This window comes from Pinus tabuliformis, chromosome J (genome assembly GCF_031772625.1).
Source record: "Pinus tabuliformis cultivar Carrire ecotype Pingquan chromosome J, CPIR1, whole genome shotgun sequence".
In the NCBI taxonomy this organism is placed as follows: Eukaryota; Viridiplantae; Streptophyta; class Pinopsida; order Pinales; family Pinaceae; genus Pinus; species Pinus tabuliformis.
Window position 1 is genome coordinate 127,278,501 of NC_142295.1, and position 21,255 is coordinate 127,299,755.

Here is a 21,255-nt window from a genome sequence, read left to right on the forward strand (position 1 = left end):
TAAATTATCACCCAAGTACTACGGTCCTTACAAGGTGTTGCAAAAGATTGGTACTATGACATACAAATTGGAGCTGCTTGCATCTTCCCGAGTACACCCAGTTTTCCATGTTTCATGCTTAAAGAAGGTTATCAGTGACAAACTTCCAGTTCAAACAATGTTGCGAGAACTTGACGAAGAAGGAAAAATCATATTTGAGCTTGAAGTAGTCACGAAAATAAGAACCCGATAGCTACGGAATCGATCAATTTTAGAGTATCTCATTAAGTGGAAGAACTTACCCATTGAAGATTCCACACGCGAGGATGCGAATTTTATACATATGCATCCAAAACTATTCAAGCGTTGAGGACAACACTGTTTTGAAGGAGAGGGGCATGTTAGGTACCTATAATACTAGTGTAGTCCCCTTACTGTTATTGTTAGTGGAGCCCCCTTATTGTTATTGTTATGCCCATATAGCCCCATATTGCTATTGTTGTGCCCCATAGAAGCCCTTTATTGTTATTGTTGTGCCCTTACATTATTATTGTTATGTAGGCTCTGATTATATTGTGACCCCTTAGACTCCTATATATACAAAGGAGGTCTTGTCATTTGTATCATCCAAAAATTGTTCATTTGTGTAATGTAAAGGAGGTTTCCCCCTCGAAGAGGATAGTTTTTAAGTCGCTGATCTATCTTTTCTGTGAACTGGTTGCATAACAACTTCCTAATTCTATTTTCTAGCATACTTCCAAATAGTTTTGCAAACAAAGGATTTATCATTATGGTTCCATAATTGGAGGGATTATTGATGTCATCGCTCTTGAAAAGAGGCATTGCTAAACGAGTTGTCCAATTTGTACTGAACCCCTGCTGAATGATGTTGTTGAATATTTTCACAATGTGAGGTGCAAGAGTTTTCAAGCCCCACTTTAGATACTCTGCTTGAAGTTCAACTAAGTCTTTTGCTTTTCCAACACCCAACTTCTCAATACTCATCTCGATCTCTTCCACAGTAAAAAGCTTAATAGTAGTGTTGACCAATGGGTGGAAGGTGGGGTCAGCCTTAGAATCCTGCTTATAAAGCTGCCTTGCATAATCAAACCATTGGGAAGTTGTAATATTATTTTCAATTTGTTTCTTTCTCGGTTGAAGCTCCTTCCAAAATAACTTGGGTTTATTTTTTGCTAGGAAGATAATTTCTTCCCTCATTAAAACCATGAAATCAATGTTTTTCTTTCTCAAGAGCTATTTGTAAACTTGAAAGCCTATTTCTTTCTTATTTGACTCTTTCAAACTTCTCTTTTTTTAATATTCAGCGTCAAATCAAGCATTAACCAGAAAACAATTAGTTTCATGTTTTATATATATATATTTTGCACTATACATGTACCTTTTGAATTAAATTTGTTAGCTCGTGACTATAACGACCATGAACCAATGAACCAAAAAACCATACCCTAAAACACCAACAACGAACAACCAAGTATAGAGCCCATGATATTTTAGCACGCAGCCAACAATTAACCCAATTGATATGCAAGCAGATCTTTTACCCCGCAATACATTGATCATAAAATATTAAAACAAATACTACGGAATATCCCTAAGATATTTTGCTCGACGAAGGGCTTAGGGTTTAAGACTCCGATATACTCTATATCTGTTCCACTTGTTCAATGTGCCGGATGCATGCTTAAACCCCAGTCGACTGTAGGGTTTGTAGGGTTTTTTAAAACCGTGGCTGCTTCAATTTTTCCGAAATTGGACGGCATGACAAGCAGACAGCTGAGTTCGCAGGCAGCCAAAGCCGCTGCGGCTTTCCCCCTATTGAAATCCCTCAATGGAGGAGGACCAACAGGGCTTCGATTCTCCTCGTGTTCGTTTCCTCTAAAGAATCCCGTAGCCATAAACCCTTTGTCGCCCGTCTCTCGGGGTTTCACTCGAAGGATTTCAATCCTCCGAAGCCTGCAATCCGCCAGTCAGTACGACATCAGGAGAGCTAAAACCATCAACGGCGGCAATATCAGCCAGGTGAGATGCTTCCACTCCCCAGTCGGAGCGTTCGGCTGCAGTGCGGGTTCCCAGTTGTTAGCGGAATATGCAGTCGCAGAGGATGAGAGGCACGCGTCTTGGGCGTCAGGAGGTCGAGACGCCTCGGATTCAGAATACGGCGACTATGATAAAAAAGCCGGAGCCAAAAAGAAAGTCAGCGGTGACGACGGAGGGCTTGATGTTGCGAAGCTCGGAATTGATGAAGAAATTATTAATTCTCTCGCCAGGCGCGGTATTACTAGATTGTTCCCCATTCAGGTCTGTGTTAAAAATGATAATTAACTCTTCTTTACTCAAGGGATTTTAGGGTTTCTTATTCAGTCGTGCATTTTTTCTGTTTTTCTTTATGCCAGGGTTTGTCATCTGAGATGATGAATATCTTTAGTTTTACTGGTCGCGATGAGCGCCTTGGACTTTGACACAATAAAAAAATACGACAGTATTATTTGTTTTCATTTTCTTTGGTTCATTTCACTTCTACTGGGGTTTCACATTGTAAAAATTGCAGTGATGGATTCCAATCAACTATTCTTTTATATATGTTGGGAAATTAACTACACTCTCCTCCCCATTTCCCTCCCCCTCCCCGCTCTCTCTCTCTCTATCTTTTTCTTTATATATATATATAGAGAGAGAGAGAGAGACTGACTGACTGACTGACTGCATATAGAAATATACAGCTGCTCCTTTCGCTAAGCTGCTGCGCCATAAGGGGTACTTCTGTGAAAAAATCAACCACCTGGACTTGCATCCGGCCTCATTCATAGCCGGTCCCGGGATTTCGAACCTGGTTGTTCCCTTTAATATAAGTATGATCATCTTGCTAAGGCAGCCAATAGACCACAATCCGGTGGGTTATTATTATTATTCTTATTTTACATTTTGGCAACAAAGAAATGAATCACATTGAACAGACAGAAATATAACTCAAAGCACTGGTCCAGCTGAAGGGTGTAATCATAATGGAAATCAACACCATCAAAATTGATATACAATCAGATTCAAAGTTCAGGCCGAGATTGTCCTGTGGTCCAAGCAGCACATTACAGAAAACTATTAAAGACTGGAATGGTGATTGTTCCCTTTTAGCTGTTGCTTATGGCGTCTACACCGGTAGCCCTTTTTATTATAAAAATACCATGCATGTACTTATTGCTTTATTCATAGGTGAAAAGAATGCATTTTCTACAAAAAGTTCTATCCAAGATTGTCCTTACTTCAAAACAGAACATAGACTTATTGGAGACACAAATGGCAGTTTATTGTGATTCCTCTACAATGCCGGTGCTGCCTTCACCACCTGAGTCATTGTTTTTGTTTTCAGAACTGAAAGAGGATGGAACACACAGACGCAGAAAGTTTTCCCTCAGTAAACAATCATAATTTTGTGTATGGAAACAAATCTCTTTCTGCGGATGCCCAAGGCATTTCCCGGCCCTTTTTAAGTTTAAACTTACTCAGTAACCCGCCATAAAGAAACATCCAGATTGGTGAGTTTTCTCAACCCATAATAAGATCTCACTCCCAAAAGAGAAACAAATTCTCTCCTTAGATACTATTAAAGCTTTTACTCTAAATATCAATCTCATACAAACATCAAGAACCTTTTTTTTTTTTTTTCCGAAGAAAAAGCGAACTTTTTATTGAAGAGATAAAAAGTTACATTGCATATGCATAGCATTCCTTTGCTGTTATGGAGCAGTCCATAACGCTGCTGTGAAACAAAAACTGTCCTTTTACTAAGGACCACCTGTCCATAAGCTTGCAAAACTGTTCTAACCAAAAGCTAAAGCTTTCCCAGCTATATTTTTTTAGAGTTTCTCCCTAAAGAGGTTAGACAAACAGGCATAGAAAACAGGTCTCCTTAGAAGAGGAAAACAACATTTACATCCGAACGTATTTGCTGAAAAGTATTTAGTTTTATGAATACGTTCCCCTGAGTTCCAAAAGAAAGACTAAAAACATAGCATTCTGAAATCAATCCCTTGAAATTCTCGTTGCAATCTGAAGAAACATCCAATCATCTTTACCACAATTCACGACACTCAGATTGTTGCTCAATAACACTTACAAAGGGCAATGGCAGAGAACACTGTGTCTTCAGGAAGAATGAGATCCGATCTCGATTTCCTACATTCTGAATGTGAAGATGCAGAGCGATCACGCTCCCCAATCCCCACGGTCAAAACGGTGTTGTCATCTCTGGTGGAGCGGACTCTCGCCAGAAACGAAAAGCTTGCAGCCTCTTACAGCCCCGCCTAATTGCCTCCCCTGTTTTATAAATGTAGGGGGGAGTCTCTGACACTCGGATCTGTCCATGCTCTTCTTCAACGATTTTCCAACTTACCATATTCAGTTGCAAACCTTCCTTGGATAGTTTATCTGCTGTATCATTACGGTCCCTGTATATGTGGGATAGTGAGAAGCTGTTAAAAGAAGTTTTGAGGACCTGAATATCATCAACCAAAGAAATTAAAATATGATTTCTGCACATGCTTTGACCATTAACCCAATTAATGACATTTAAAGAATCTCCGAAGATCTGAATCCTGAAAATGCTCCTTTGGATGAGCCAACAAAGGAGTTTTAAGGCCGAGACCTCTGCATAGTTGTTTGATTCGGAACCTAGACCAACAGAGGCTTTATAAGTCTGATGAGTATTTGTGTGAAAAACTATTCCTGCACCTGCCCTATTGTTTTGAGAGGCCCCGTCGAAATATGCCCTGGGAATGCCTTCTTGAATTTGTTCTATCCTATTCTGTCTCGGGACTTTGTTCTTCTCTGGTTCAGGGATATTTGAGTAGATCATAGTACTTTGTATTGCTATAGCTGTTCCCTGGCATTACTTATCTTGAAAAATGCTCCGATTTCATGCGATCCATACCCCCAACAGATTATAAGAGGTAAGTTCCGCATGTTACCTTCCGGATAATTTTGCCACCATTTGTCCCAGACTTCGTTCAGATTCCTTCCTACCCAATCTAGCTTCTTATTCATCAGTTTTTCTGCCTCTGCCCAGACATTTTTGGCTACTGGACAAAAAAGAAATAAGTGGTTGATAGTTTCAGAATCCGTTCTGCATAAAGAACATCGACCCGGTCCTTGCAAATATTTGGCTTGTAGAATATCCCAAGTAGGTATTTTCCTTTTTAAAATGCACCAAAAGGAGAGCCCTGGCTTTCGCTGGGCATTTTAGTTTCCATAAGTTCCTAGCCCACCATTCAGGCTCTTCCCATCCTTTTCTTGACATGATGAATTTGTATCCATTTTGTGGTGTGTACTCTCCTGTATCAGCATGAGCCTAGACCAGCTGGTCCGATTCCTCTTTTATTCTGACATTTGTTCTGGATAGTTCTTGGATATATGCATTCCATTCGTTCCACCAAGGGGCCTCTAAGTCCAAATCTTCGCCTGATTTCCAAGCTTGTCCCCATATTGAAGAGTGACCAACTTTCTCTACCTGGTTTAGGGAGAAGATACCTTTTGATTCTAACTGTCCAATTAGTCCAGGGGATAGGGCATAGTTTTCATTGCAGCCCACCCATGGGTCTTTTCCTAACTGCAGATTTCTCCCATTCCCTATCTTCCATGCCAACCCTTGTTCAACTACTTTGAAGGATTCCACCATTGCTTTCCATACCACCGAGAAATTCTTCTTTTTCTTGTTTTGGCTCCTAATCCAGTCTTCTAACGAGATCGGATCTATATATTTTCTCTTTACAACTCTTGTCCATAAATTTTCCAACTTTATGAGCCTCCAGCCTGATTTGGCTGCCAGCGATAGACTGAAATCATAAAGGTTTTTTATTCCCCATCCTCCCCATTCTTTTGGTCTTGCCACTTTATCCCAGGCAACCCATGGGAGGACAGAATCTTCCTTTGAGCCTGCCCAGAGAAACTTACTGCATATTCTTCTTATTTTCTCCAGTATCCCTTTTGGTACCCAAGTTAAAGCTGTCCAGTAAACCGGCATGGCTAAAAGCACTGCTTTAATTAGGGTCAATCTCCCTGCTCTGGACAACCATTTGTAGCTCCAATGCGCAATTCTGGATTCCATTTTGGCTATCAACCAGTTCCAGTCTTCTTTCCTGTATGCGTTAGGCTTCAGCCAAAAGCCTAGGTACTTAAAAGACACATCCATATTGCATATATCAAAAGGAAAAGATGAAAGGATCTGTGCTTTCTCTTGTCTATTTAAACCTTCCTGAATTATCTGAGATTTTCTGTTATTTATGCACATTCCTGTTGCTTTCAAGAAAAGGTCAAAAATGAGTTTTAATTCCTTTATTTCATTGGAGGTTCCATTTGAGAATACCAAAATATCGTCAACAAAAAGAAGATGGGATATGAACATATTTACCGCCACTTCAATCCCTTTTACCTTGCCTTCCCTTTTGGCCTTTTTAATCAGCTGGCTTAGTTCTTCAGTAGCTAATAGGAAAAGCAGGGGTGACAAGGGGCATCCTTGCCTCAAGCCTCTCTGTCCTTTGAAGAAAGAAGTGGCTGCCCCGTTTATGAGGACTGCATAACTGACATTTGAAAAGCAGCCCATGATCCAACTAATAAAATCCACTTTGAAGCCTAAATGGGTTAAAAGCAGCCTGAGATAATTCCAGTTAATTCTGTCATATGCTTTTGATAAGTCAATTTTTATTACAGCTCCCTTCATGTTCTTCTGCTTAACACTGTGCAAGGTCTCCTGCGCCACGCCTATAGCTTCATGTATCTGTCGCCCATTTAGGAACCCAAATTGTTCGCTGGATATGCATCTTGTCAATATCGGCTTTATGCGAATCGCGATCAGTTTGGCAATAATCTTGTAAATACTATTGCATAGTGAAATAGGCCTGAAGTCTTCAAATGTTTCAGGGTTTTCCTTTTTAGGGATGAGGGCTATAAAGGTTGCATTAAACAGACTGAATACCTCTCCCTTTCTTCTTGATTCATCAACCACCTTAGTTATCTCAGAACCTATCAAATCGAAAAAATGTTGGAAAAGCTCAATGGTCCACCCATCCGACGATTATTTCAGCGATTGTAATCTCTCCTTGGTTTGGATACAAGCTTTGGAAGTGCCTTTGCCCAAGCGCTGAAAGGGACTCAAACGTCTTTATCTCCCTACCCTCTTCATTCTTGAGGTTCCAAATTGTGTTTGCAGATTTCCTTCCTTTTGCATAGTTATGGAAGAATTTCGTGTTTTCATCCCCTGACTTAAGCCAAATCGCTCTGCTCTTTAACCTCCATTCCTCCTCTCTTGCCAAAAGTATTTGGGATTGGCGTTTTTCCAGGGAAAGGATCTTCTCTTTTGATTCTTGTGTTGCATAACTATCCTCTTTTGTGCTTTCCAACCGTTGTAATTCCTCTGCGATCCTAGATAAATCTTCATTCTGTTTCTGCTTCCTGTCCTTTGCCCATTCAATAGTCGCTTTCTTTAGTTTCTTTAAATTTTCCATAAACAAATACCCCTTGTCCTCGGTTGAATTCCTGTCTGGGTGTTGCCATGTTTCTTTGAACAATTTTTCAAAGGATTCCTCTTGCAGCCATGTAGCATTGAACTTGAAAGGAGCTGCCGGCTTAAGTGGAGGCCTGGATATTTCTAAGGATATTGGAAAATGATCCGAGGGTCCTCCCTCTTCGACCCATTGTCTAAATAGGGACACTCTGGAGGATAACTCTTTGTTTATAAGGAAGCGGTCCAGGAGTTTTGCAACTCTTCCTTCTCCTACTCTTCTGTTCCTCCATGTCGGCTTGATCTTGATTGGATTTGCATCTATCAAGTTGTTAGAGATTAAAAGATTGTGAAAAAAATCAGAGAGTGAGTCCTCTCTGGCTGATGGGCCCCATGCCTCCGCCCTACCAATTGAGAAATTCAGATCTCCGCCCAAAATTAGATTTTTGTCTTTCACCACCGATTTTGACAGAAATTCTGTCCAAAAGGATACTCTTCCCTGACAAGGTCCATAGATATTAATCAATGTTAAGGGAAATGCAAATTCTGGGGACTGAAATTCAATGCCCATTGCATGCTTCATGCCCCATTGATTTGTGATCTTTAATTTCCCTTCCCTGCACCCTACCGCCATACCTCCGGAGTGTCCTACTGAGTCAATAGCTGAGAAATGCCAGCCCGGCAAAAGGGAATTCAGTGCAGCTTCTACTTCTACTCCCTTCCCCAAAGTTTCCTGTAGAAAGAAGATATCCGCCTTTGAGTTTAAAAACATCTCCCTGAGCGCCAGTTTTTTGGGTTTGCTGGCTAAACCCCTACAATTCCAGGATGTGAAAATCATTATAAACCATTGTCAGGGGCCTGCACTGCTCTAAGTGCCCCGAGAATTGATAGTTGTTTACCATCAGCTACATCGTGTTTTGCTTTAACTTGGGCCTTGGAAAGCTTTGATTTCCTTCCTCTAGACTTTCTTTTTGAACACTGTGCAGAGGACTGACCTATTCCGCCGACAGAGTCTAAAATCTCAGTCTTGTTATCTAGGGATCTAAGATTATAGTGGCAGAAAGGAGGAGCGATTAAGGGGGGAGGCTCCTCATAAGGGCCATCATCACGATTCAGCTTTATGGAGGGAATAGCAGCCGAAATGATTCCAACATCATTTTCCATTTGCTTTTCAATATGCATTTCCATAAGATCGTTATCTTCAGTAATACATTTATTATTCTGTACTTCAGACTTCAAGCAGTCATCTTTTATTTCAGAAGGAAAAGATGTATTGCTTTGGACCAAACCCATACCCTTTGAGTCCTCGACTTGAGAAGGGTTTTGTAATTCTGCCGCTTCCTTGCAGATCTCCTGAGCTGCTCCTTCGGTCCCAGACACGATTGCAGCTTCTTCCCTACTGACCATATTGACTTGAAAAGTTTCCTCCGATGTTTTCCCCTCTTGCATAGTATCCACCTCCATGACCCCTTCTTGTTGGAAAGACGAAGGTTCTGTCCTTTGGCTTGTTTGGTTTTGATTCACTACCTTCTCAATCTGAGAAGCTATCTTCTGATATCTCCTATGTCTTCTCCCTAAATGACATTCCTTAGCCAAGTGTCCATAGGCATGGCACCTATGGCATCGAAAAGGCAAATGTTCGTAATCCAGAACCTGTTAAAAAACGTACTCTTTATATTGAAGGTTGATTTTTTCTGCTAGGCCTCCACGTGGATTTAGCCTGACTAGAATCCTTGACATTGCTTTGTTCTGTGTTTGCAAGAATGACATATCCGCTTCCAAATATGTGCCCAACTTGTTCCCTATCGCTTTAAACACCGATTCCCCCCAGAGAAAAGATGGCAAACCCGGAGCCCTTACCCACGCCGGAAAAGCATCTGTTTTTTCATGCATCGCATCGAACATTGGCCTCCAGTTTTTGAAAAGAACAGGTATGCTTCCGAAGGCCCAGTTCCTTTCTACCACCCAGTCTGCTGCTGCCTTGTTCTCAAAACGCACCATGAACCATCCTTTGGCTAAGGCCGAAACCTGAAAGCTTTTGATGAGATTTGACTTCCAGTTTTGATCTCCCCATGAATTAATATGATTTGTTGAGTATTTATACCCCCTCGCCCGACCTACCAAAGTGCATTCAGCCACTTCCAGCGCCTCTTCTATCTGCACATCCATACCCAACACTAGATTTCCTTCGAGTTCCTGTGAATTTATTGTCCTCTGTTTCTTTCTTTTCTCCCTTGTTTTCCTTGCCCCTTGGCCCTCTGCTCTTGTTTGCTGACTCTGTTCAATCCTCTCTTGCAGGTCTTGCTCGTACCCCAGAATAGCAGATCTTGTTGCATAAGTTGCTGTCACTGTATCACTGGTCAAAGCATTGGCTTGCTCGAGGGAGATCTGAGATGGTTCCTGGTTCAGTAACTCCGTTCCTATATGGTTCTTTTGTAGATTTGGAATGCCGTCAGATCTTGCTATCCTCCTTCCTTCACCCCTGATGGGGCTTCCAAATCCTTTTGCGATAGAAGCCCTGGTAACTGCCAATGCCTTCCCAGAACCCTCTGCAAACCCTATTCCTAAAGGCGTTCCGCTATTTACGATGTCCTCAAGACCTCCTGAGGGAACTGGCCCGATAGAGAAAACCTTACCTTTGTGGCTTTGGACCCGGGGTTGGAAACCTGCATGCAGCTCGATCCCTTCCATTTTTCTTGACTGCTGCACTCCCTTACTGCCCTGATGGGTTGTTTCCTTCCCTTCCAAGTAATCTGTTGGCTGAGGTATGCGCTGCTTACTATCCTTTTGCCCTTCTGGAGTAGTCAGGTCGATGCCACAGCTGTCTAACGCTCCAAAATACCATTCCAGGTTTTGAGCGGTTGGATCCTTTCCCCAGACCGATAAGATGTCTTCCGGGGCTGGGTCCAGATCCACACCTTCTCTTGGATTAACCATGGTTACTGGGCCGGTTAACTAGAAAACGCTGAGATCAATCTTATTTCTCCAGGATCGATGCTGAGTCTGTGTCAGCTCAATACACTAATCCTTTGTCTTATATTAATCCTTTGTTTTCCACAGTAAAACCTCTTACCTTCCAAAAGCTCCTGATTTTCCTCAGCTGTTTTACCCCCTGGGTGCTGTCGCCTTCTATCCATCTGCCAGCGGCTCCGTCCTCTGGTGTATAGCCCTGCTTAGTCATTTCTTCCTGCTAACAATGGCCTGATGGGAGCTAGGCCCTCGGCCCAGCCCGCCCTGGGTCCAACCTGCGCTCCTCCCGTTGCATCGTCCTCCGAGAAATAGATCAGGTGGATGGAAATACTCCCAAACATCAAGAACTTGCATCAGTTATAAATTCAAAAACCACAAGCAAAATATATTAGCAAATAACCCATAAGGTCCTTTTTAAAAGAAAGGTCTGTGATTGTAGTCTGCCAATAAATCCTTGTGTTTGTTCGAGACGTGTCACTGTCCCAGACCCAAACCCAAGCCAGCCTTGGAGAGCTGATCTGCCAGTTCTCTATAAACATGTTGGAAGGTAACATTAGGAATTAATTCTTCAATAATGTAACTTCCTTGTATAATGGCCTCATTAGAAAGTTGTGCATGGTAGCTAGCCGTTTCATCAAGTTAATAACCTGCATGTAATCATCCCAATACTTGTATCTTTTCGCTTGCTCAACAGCCGAAGAGAAGCAGTTTTAAAGCCAACAACTCTATTTTGTTGTTTGTACTTCTGTCCATGCCTTGAACTTTGAAGTATGATGATCATAAAGAAATAGTATTCCCTCTTGGCAGCCCCTCTCGTAGGATCACCCTGCAACGATCTATAAAAAAAAAGTCGAGGTCCTTGATTTATCTCTCTCTTCTCAAATTATGATTTGAGGTGTTTGATCATCTTTTACTTGTTTGAAGCTTTTTAATATGGCCAGTCCTTGTATAACACAAAGTTGTGGAGGAATAAGTGTACCTTCAAAAAGGTAACATTGGGAACTAATTTTTCAATAATGTAACTTCCTTGTATAATGGCCTTAAATGGTACTTAGCCCTTTCATCCAGTTAATAACCTGCATGGAATCCTCGCATTACTTGCAGCTTTTGCACTTGCTCAACAACAAAAGAGAAGCTGTTTTAAAACTGACAACTCCGTTTTGTTGTTTGTACTTTTGTCCATGCTTTGAACTTTAAAGTATGATGGTTAGAAAGAAATAGTATTCGCCCCTGGCGCCTCCTTTTGTAGGATCACCATGCAATGCTCTATCAAAAAAAACCTAGGTCCTTGATTTATCTATCTCTTTTCAAATTATGATTCGCGGTATTTGATCATCTTTTATTTGCTTGAAGATTTTTAAAATGGTCGGACCTTGTATATCCCAAATCTGCAAATGAATAAGTGTACCTTCAAAAAAGCCCGCAATTCCTTGAATTTACACTTTCCAAGCTTATAGTGAGAGGAAGGGCTCCTAGTGCCTTATTAGGGCCTTGGCGTGTAATTAGATTTGACCTTCAAGGTTTATTATGAAGACGGGGTTATCAAATTTCCTATATCCGATAATGTGGAGAAGTGATGTAGTGAACTGAGAGAGGTCTCCAAAGATTGACCAGGTATAGAAAATGATAAAAGGCTTGAGTACAGTAAGTCATGAAGGTGTAATGAGTGATGTGGGGTCCAATATGGTCATTGTGGAAATGCGGGTGCAATTTAGTGATTGTGTAAATGTGGGTGCAATTTGTTGACTGTAGAAACACTGTTGCAATTTGAGTGATGTGGGCTTTTGTAGGCTTGTGGGTTTGGAAATAGATGAAAGACCTTCTTGCAACTTGCATTTTGGCCAAGTCAAGGAGGGGGAGAAAAAGGTTGCAAAAAATGGCTAAGTAAAGGACAAGGTAAGTAAATAATGCAGGGGTAGAGTAATTTTGTATTATAATAACACTTCATCAAAATTTCAAAAAAAGGGTGGGGAATGTTGATGATTATTTTTGAGACAAGCTTAGGCTCGTGGTTGTTTCTCCTTGTTTGAGAGGGAGTAAGGATTATCTCCCTAGTTGAGAGGCAGTGATGAAGGGGACTGTATTTTCCATGTGTCATGCAGTATGACCAGGACTAACAACTGTAAGCCTAGTGAAGGTATTGGTAGGGAGAATGGTAGATTGGATATGCATCTAAGACTGATACTCCTTGAGGAATGGTATCCAAGATAGGAGTAGTCCCAAGGACCGATACTCTTTGAGGATAAGGTATCCAAGATAAGAGTAGTCTTGAGGATCGATATTCTTTGAGGATAAGGTATCCAAGATAAGAATAGTCTTGTGAGGGCATACCTGGTGAACATATGGATGGGGTATGTGCTTGGAGAGAGGTAGTGGTTGTGTCCAAATTAATGCCTTGTGCTCTGATCTAGTGGAGAGATAAATCTTGTTAGTCAAGGTCTTGCTATGTTTGACAATGTTGGTTATGATGATGAAGATGCTTATCAATCTGAACTCTTCTTATGAGAATATTTCAATTTGAGAGTATCCTAGTATTTTGGTTAGTCATTATGAATACCTCCCTAGTTAAGAGGGAGTGTTGAAAAATGTAACTAGGTTCGATCTTCGTAATTATAATTGTACTTGTATCATTATGTATTTCATGTAAAAGCAAAAAGAAAATAAATAAATGTATTATTATTATTATTTTCTAGTCAAAGCATGTTCTTCATGCTTCTAGGATTTATAGAGTTAAAAGAAAAATTTGTCATGATCAATCTGTTGTACTTGAGTCGTCAAGTTCCATTTGGGCTTTTATGTAAGAAAGAGGAAAAATAATTTTATTTGAGTCAAAAAGAGTCAATTTGTCCTCTACAAGACCAAGTCGGCCCTCCTGGACAAGTCAACCCAAAAAGGCACCTATTTGACCTCTTGGATGTGTATATATAGAGAGTAGTTCGACCTCATTGTAGCACCAATTCACCACATTGATTTTTGTGCCAAGAAAAGAGAGAGAAGACCAGCGAAAAGACAAGAAAAGAAGAACGAAAAGTCAAGGGATAGAGAGCAAAGGTCAAAGGAGAGGAATCTTGTGTTTTTCTATCCTTAATCTACCAGACGTGTGAAATTTTTGATCTATTGCAGGGTTGAAAATTTTAGGAATAATTGTAGGGTTGAAAATCAGAGTTTGACCAGATTTGAAGAGTGTTGACTAGCATTGACTTTGTTGAATTTGACTTGGTTGAGGAAGGTTTGAAGGAGGGCTAACATGGGTCTTGTGGAAAGTCTTGGTCTTGGTTTTTGAGTTGTAGATTGTTGGAAATACTGGGGGGGGGGTGAATCAATATTTCTTTTCAATTGTTACTTTTACTAGTTAGATCACTTATATTTAGAACACAAAATGAACAATAAGAATAAATGCTTTTATTAATTTCTTCAATAAATCAAGTACAATATATGTAAGGCTCCAATCCTAGATGAAGACACCGATCTTCAATTCCCCAGGGTCCAACCTGTAATGTGCCAAGCATCGACTTGGACTTCCAAGGCTCCAACCTTGTCAATTTTGCTAGGGCTGCAACCTTATCTTCGGTACAAGCACCAACCTTGGCTTCTTGAGGACACCTATCCTCTAGGGCTCCAACCCACAACTTCAATTTGTCAATATAAGATTACTAGCTCTTCACGACGCCCAATATCATCTACAACGAGCCCTACCAATCTCTTCACCTTTAGCACTGCCCTCAAATCACATCAATGACAACTTTATTATGAAGGTGTCTCCATGGCTCTTCATTGTACCCAAAACAAAATCTCCAAGCTCACATCATGAGGGCCTTCAATCAATGCATCATGGTCTTCAATAATATCTCCAAGATTAGCTTCAAGATGCCCACAAAGTAAACCCACAAGGTAACTCAATCAAGCCCAACAAAATTGCTCAATCAAGCTCAACAATTTTTTCCCAATCAAGAATGTCTTCAAACATTTATGAACTGTCAATCCTTTGCAATAAAATGCCAACTCTTGTGCTTCCAAAGCTTGCAATAGACTACCAATATTGTGCCTTCAAGATTTGCTATACACTTGAGGACTCCAATCCTTAAAATAAGGTTTACAAAAGCAATGTCAATATTGTGCTTATAATTGCAGGACAATCCAAAACTGTGACAACACTGAAGGTCTGCAACAATCCAACACAAGTCTGAAGTGTAATCTTCATAGGTCTGAAATGATGGTTTCCACAGTTTTGAAGAAGATGCTACTGTAGGTCCAAAAAGTGCCTTAAACAAGTAACATATCCGAAATTATATTTCCAAAGATCTTTCTACATTTTCGAAAATAGGTGCTTCTTAAGTCTACACAGAACTCTTTCACAGGTCTGCAACAATAGTTGGCATAGATCAGAATTTAGATATACTATCAAAGGAAATCCTTCACATGTTCACAAAAATAGTTTTTCACAGTTCTGTAATCACAGACCGAATGGAATCCACCACAGATTTGCACTGATGTCTAACAACGTATCTTCACAAATCTTTCATGAGATCTAAAGTTCATTCTTCACAAATTTCCTCTACAGGTTAGAATAAATAGTTTTTTACAGGTTCGAGCAACTTCTTGCAGGTCTGTTCGAGCCTTCCAAAGTAAACTGTTCGCTATTCGAGCTTCAATGAGCCTCTCCAACAAATCTGAGCCTTCCACAGTTGTGCTTACAACAGGCCTGAGTCTTGTTTACCACAGGTCTGACCCTTCACAAACCTGCAATTCTCGTATTAAATTTCAAACCCAAAACCGCTTCATTGGTCTGTATAGACCGAACTGCAAACATAAAACGAAGCTCCTGAAGAGAAGTAAATGAAGCCCAAAAAAAACTTTATCGAAATGCTCAGAATGGTAGCGTTTTACATTATGTTTGAAACCCTGTTATAAGCGAATCTCCAAGGATCATTCAAAAATTCAATAGATGTATCGGTGAATGCCTTCGCTTCTCCCTTTATTGATTGATCGAGATATTGAACTTCTTCACTGTGGACCAAGACACACATTACCATAATTAAGGTGCATGTTTTTATACGAGCTTAATATAAGACACTACGTTGTGGAGGGCCGACTTGAGGGTTGAATAGCCGTGTAATGTGGAGATGAGTTTTGAAGGGGCCATAATAATAAAGTCGATTTGTTGATTGTTATTATTTATTATGTAAATAATTTACCTTTTCTTTGGCATATATTTGGCATACATGGGTTCCTTTTTAACTTTTGTTTGGTATGCCTAGGCTAGGGGCACTTTTTTTTTCTTTTATTATTATTATTATTATTATTCACGGGTCTTTTTTTTTTACAATGAAATATGAATTTAGGATTACATTAGATATGCAAGGGTTTATAGATTAGAGCATTATATGCAAGGGACATGCATTAGCATTTTAGGGTTTAGAGATTCATCTAAGTAGGGTATACGCTGCTTAGGTAATATTCATACGTTTTTAGGGTTTTATTCATCATCAAGGTATTCCTCATTATTTTATGTATAGGGTTACATGATATTCATTAGGCATCTCAAGAATATTTGTCATCTCGGCCAATGCCATATTGACATCAATGACAACCTTGATTAACAGTGGATATCTCACTTTGATATGATTCTATAAGAAGAGAAGTTGTTTGCGTTTTCCCCATTGTGGGGTTTTGCCTTGGCTTCGAGCCTACATCTTTGTGTCCTTTGCCCCTTGTGATTTTCATGTTTTATGTTTTGGTAATTGTTTGATGAATAGAACATAATAAAAGAAATAAGAAGCCAACAAATACTCACAAGCAATTATCAAGTAAGAGAAATCAACCCTAATATGTTACCCTATTGGTTTCTCAACAAGGAATTGGATGATGTGGAGAAATGGAGGATGAATGGAAAATAAATGATAAATAATAAATAAAGGATAAAAATAGATGCGAAGAAAATGGTGATATATTGGGCATATGACCTCTGTATTTTGTAAAATGCTAGATGAAGCTGATATGACCTCTGCATTTTATAAAATGCTAGACAAAGCTGATACAAAGGGCTCTCCAATGAGGGTCACTACAAATTTTCTCCTTTTGGTATTTGTTACATTGTTGAAAGGAGAAATCATCTGTGTTGGCCTCATTGAAGAACAATGGCAGCATTCTAAATGATTATGAATTCTTAAATACTTCTTGTGTTTTCATGCTCAATAGATGAGTCATCTAGCACTGACCAGACTTAAAAATTTGATCTCCATTTGATCAAGTATAAATGGAAATCACTCTAGTTGATTGGTGACAAGAAAACACATAAAAAAGACTCTTCGTTGTGGGTTTTAGGATTTCACATGAGAAATTCAATACTTTGAAACTCCCTTATTTATATTGGAGGGAAAGGGTCTTGAGTGTAGGCTTTCAAGGGACAACATATAGGGTCTTGATTACTTATTTTATGCTCTTTACCAAAGGAATTTTGGTTAGTGGTAAGTTTTTTTGTTTGTTTGTTAATATATATATATATATATATATATATATATATTATTTTATTTATTTTATTGCGTCTTTATTGGATGGCATTTTATGCAAGGTTAATTTTTTGGTCTAAATGGTGGTTGCCTAGGGGTTCGACGTCATAAAGACTATTGCTTAGCTCCCTTCACTTTGGTTTAATTCACTATGTATTAGGGTTTACAAGATTATTTTGTGCACATTTTATAGAAAATTTAGGGGTTAGTTCATTATTAATATTTCATATTTTTGCTAGTAAATATGGCATTCTTGTCAAATAAAAGAAATATAAACCAAAGTAATAGTCGAAGTAAAAGACTCAATGTTTAGGATGTGATTGTTGTAAAACTATTAAAAAATGACATGGCAATTTATGGTAGTTATCTCCTTTGGATGCGGCTTTTGTTGAATACCTCTAAAGGCCTCTTATCTATATAAAATGCCATGAATATTCTTATTGTTTGTACAAAAAAGTTTAGGGTAAGGCCTTTGGGTCTGAAGAGAACAACAGAGAATTATTAAAGACATGAATGCAATTTATTGTGATTCCTCTACATCAATGGTGTTGTCACCATTGGAGTATGGGATTCCACTTTTGCAATTCTCTTCATTTAAGAAAATGAGGTCCAATAGAATTTGTCCTTGAACCAAGATTTAGCTAGAACAATGATCCTTTTGTCTCTCCTAACCAACAACTTGATGAACTCCTTTTTATTCATCATACTGCTGCCTCTTTCACTTATTAACGTATGCATGTAAGTTAAATTTAAGAAACATAATTCCTCACGGGCAAGAAATAAGTATTGATAGTGCAAGGCCTTTTCATCAATGTATCTACTTAATGCCAAAATGAATCTTTTCAAAATTGATATTGGGGATTTAACAATGATGGTTTGGGATATATTACAGGAGTATCTAAAGGGCATGCCATGCTTATATCAATGTATATATGGACACTTGTCAACAGATTTAGTAGGTTCCTCCAGATCCATTTTTAGGAGATTGCTCCATGCATATATAACATGTCACTTTTGGAGGATGCATGTGAGGATGAAAATAGTTAGACATGCAACTTTAGATGTTTGAATTGGCTCCTAATGGGGAAGGGGATGCAAGGGGACACCATTTTTTATGAAATTGTTTGAAATCATTCGCACAATAGTTCCTTGATTTGGAGATTATATTTTTTTTTGATTTTGCCCCTAAGAGATGGTTTTAAAACATGGACATGATAATTCCTGGATTTACAACCTGCAAGTTATTCAAATGACTTTTTTTTGTTCTTTCTCCGTGGAAAAAAGCGTAATTTTATTAATGAGAACAAAATTACATGTTGCATTGGATAAGAGACAACATCATCTTGTCAAAGACCGATGATAATCATAAACAAGCAGAAAATACAAGATAATATACATGATGGGAAAAAGCTAAGCTTTTCTCCCCTTCTTTTTCTCGACCCTTCGCCATTCCCCTTGGGACGACTCTAAAGAGACAAGTGCTAGCCGATTCCCTACATCCATTTTGGCGTTGTCCTCATCTGAATCTGAATTATCAGATGAGTGAACATGCTTGTTCCCATTGATGTCCCCATCTTCCGGAAACAAGTTTGCTTGCACCAGGTGATTCTGAGTTTCGGTTGGGTCTTGTGGGGTTCCCCCTTGTGATTCAGGTTCCATTGAACTCTGGTTATTCCCCTTTGGTGATGGTTCATCCTCAACTTCGTCCTCCTCTTCGGGTTCTGGTGGGGGATATTGCCAACCTTTGGGTTGTTTCCCAAGACTCTTCTTTCTTTGAGTGTCTTTTTTAGCTTCTGGACACGAATTGTGTAGGTGCACTGTTTGCCTACAATTCCTACACTTGAAAGCTGTGTTCTCATAATCTAAAATCCGCTTGTTGTGTATTAGGTGGATGTTGTTCAGTAGCTACTTCTCCACATGTATGTGGATAAGTGTAGACCCTTTCCTCTACTCGTTCGGTATCAGTCTTGATGAATTGCCCAAAACTGTTGCCAATGCTAGCTAGGACCCTGTTGTCCTAGAAATCTAGGGGGAGATTGTGCATCTGAACCGAAACCGACATTCGGGAGACTACCATGGTATTTGCATCAAAGTCAGGAAACCAGGGTGTAGTGAAAAAGCCAGTCAAACCCCTGAACCATGGTTCTTCTTGAAGGATTGTGTCTCTAGCCTCAAGTGTTGGGAACTTTACAATAAAGAAGCCTTTTGAGCAGAGATGTATATCGCAATCTAATGACCAGTTAGTAAAAATCCAGTGGAAAAGTTCAATTGGTTTTGGCCAGAAGCAGTTAAAACGACAAATAATTGCATGGGGTTCGAAAGAGGCGCAGACTGCAGTGCTCGTCTGTTTCTGGCGAGTCTATGTTTAGTTCTGGGGTGTAGTTCAGTTGCTCCAATATGTATGGGCTTGGAGCATTTCCTACCTGTTTGGTTGGTTCTGTGGCTGTCTTCGTCTCTTGAAGAATGTTCTTGAATGATAGTCACCCATTTGTGTGCTTCTGTTTTGTTCCCGCGCCTTTTGTTGTGTTGCCTCCCTAACCTGTTTTGCAGTTTGAAGTAGCCCCACCACGTAATCTTAGGTTGAGCGTAATGGTGGAAGCAACAAGGATATGATACTCCTTCAAGGACCGGTGGTCCTGTAATGCTCTGCCTTTGAAGATCAAATTTTGTGATTGGGCAGGGTATCTGAATTTTTTCAAGATGTTTTGCTTCAGTTCTATCACTTTGTCTTGTGCATTTTACCTAGATTAAAACTAAAGACCCCGCAGGGGTTTTAAAAAAAATTTGGAAACAGGGTGAACATTCCGGGTTTCTGGAACCCAACTCCCCAATGTGATCGAAAGACCACTCAAGAGCAGATATTTCAAAATGAGCATAGGTCTGAGGGGGCACATGCAGGCTAGGAACAGATATTGGGCCACCTCATTCGGGCCCTGAACCAATCCCAGAACTGGCCGAAGCACATGAGGGCTGATGAGTGAGCATTTGCGCAGAGACAAGGCCATGCCAGGGGGCCAATGGTGGCAGTAGGTTTTGAAGCCCACCCTTCGGATGAGGTATTCCAAATGCCCCCCCGCAGTGATAAAGCTCTGAAGTGGCAGAGGACTCGTTTCCACCGCAGCGCCAAAAACCATTGTGACCCATCCGCCCAAAATCACCTGCAGCAAAGCCGCTCTCCAAAGCCAACCCATCTGCAAGAAGCAGGCCGCCACAAGGGACCACGGCACCTATCCTGAGATAAACACATTCAAAGTTTGCTGTGGAAAGGGCAGTCCTCTCAAGCTGTTGAAGCATCCAGCACAACTGTGACAAACATACCATCTTGAGAGAGCTGACCTCTATGGACCCATAAAGATAAGGAGAAAGAAAGCGGAAGTGCACTGACGGTCTAGTTGCCTGGATTCCAGATACCTCCTTTGGACATTTGGCTTCTGTTTCGTCAAGTTCCAGGTTGCCCGCAAACCAGTATCTTGTTTATTCCCTCTGAACTGGTCCATCTGGCGAAACCCATCCGAGAGAATGGAGCCTCCCTCGACCTGGTGCATCAGATTCCTTGTTGCCCAGCTAGCCGGCCGAGGGAAGGAACATGGCGGCTGCTCCGAAACCCCGATTTTCGTGCAGATAACCCTAGCTCTGGTTTGCTCCATTTTTTCCTCAAAGTTCTTAAGTTATTTAAATGACCTTTTCAGGGAAGTGAACCTTTCCCATTGGAAAAAGTATAATAACTAAAAAATGCAAAAATATTAGGACAAAACAAGATTGAAACCATCCCCAAATATCCCTTGTAGTTACCAACCTGTCCATCTGATGCAGTTAGAAGTATATACCATATATTTTTCCTGGGGCTGTTTGATGATAATACTACTAGAATGGATACGGTTTAATATTTTAGAAAGAAGTGCATGAGGTTTTGTGTGTTTTGAAACTTTGGGATTGGGTTCCCTAGCAACCACTATTAGTAGATAGATGCTTCTATAGCTGCGTAAATTACACCTGTACCTGCTCCAGCCTTGTCTTGATGCCCTTATTTTTTCAAAGAAAATAACTTCATCGATATTTACCCATTAAATGATAAAGTTCTCTTGCTGCACTTTGGCATGAACCTTCACTCAGGCAATACTGTTGGAAACTTCAGTTCCAAGTTTTTCCAACAAAATTAGATTGCCTAATACCCCTATCGATATCTACTATGTTTACTGTTGTGTCCATATCTACTATGTTTACTGTTGTGTCCAGAGCAGTCTGAAGTATATATGCTGTTTTTTCTCAATATTTTTTTCCTCTAAT

At 40.1% G+C, this 21,255-nt stretch overlaps 1 protein-coding gene across 3 annotated transcripts in view; it reads left to right on the forward strand.

The window, feature by feature from the left end:
- Positions 1–1,624: 1,624 nt before the first annotated feature.
- Positions 1,625–21,255, forward strand: part of LOC149225943 (DEAD-box ATP-dependent RNA helicase 53-like) — a 40,349-nt gene continuing 20,718 nt past the window's right edge. For all 3 annotated transcript variants that reach the window (XM_089377342.1, XM_089377343.1, XM_089377344.1), the window contains exon 1: positions 1,625–2,298. In XM_089377342.1, coding sequence (XP_089233468.1) covers positions 1,678–2,298 — 621 coding nt within the window. In that variant the 5' untranslated portion in view covers positions 1,625–1,677. The remainder of the gene's footprint in view (positions 2,299–21,255) is intronic.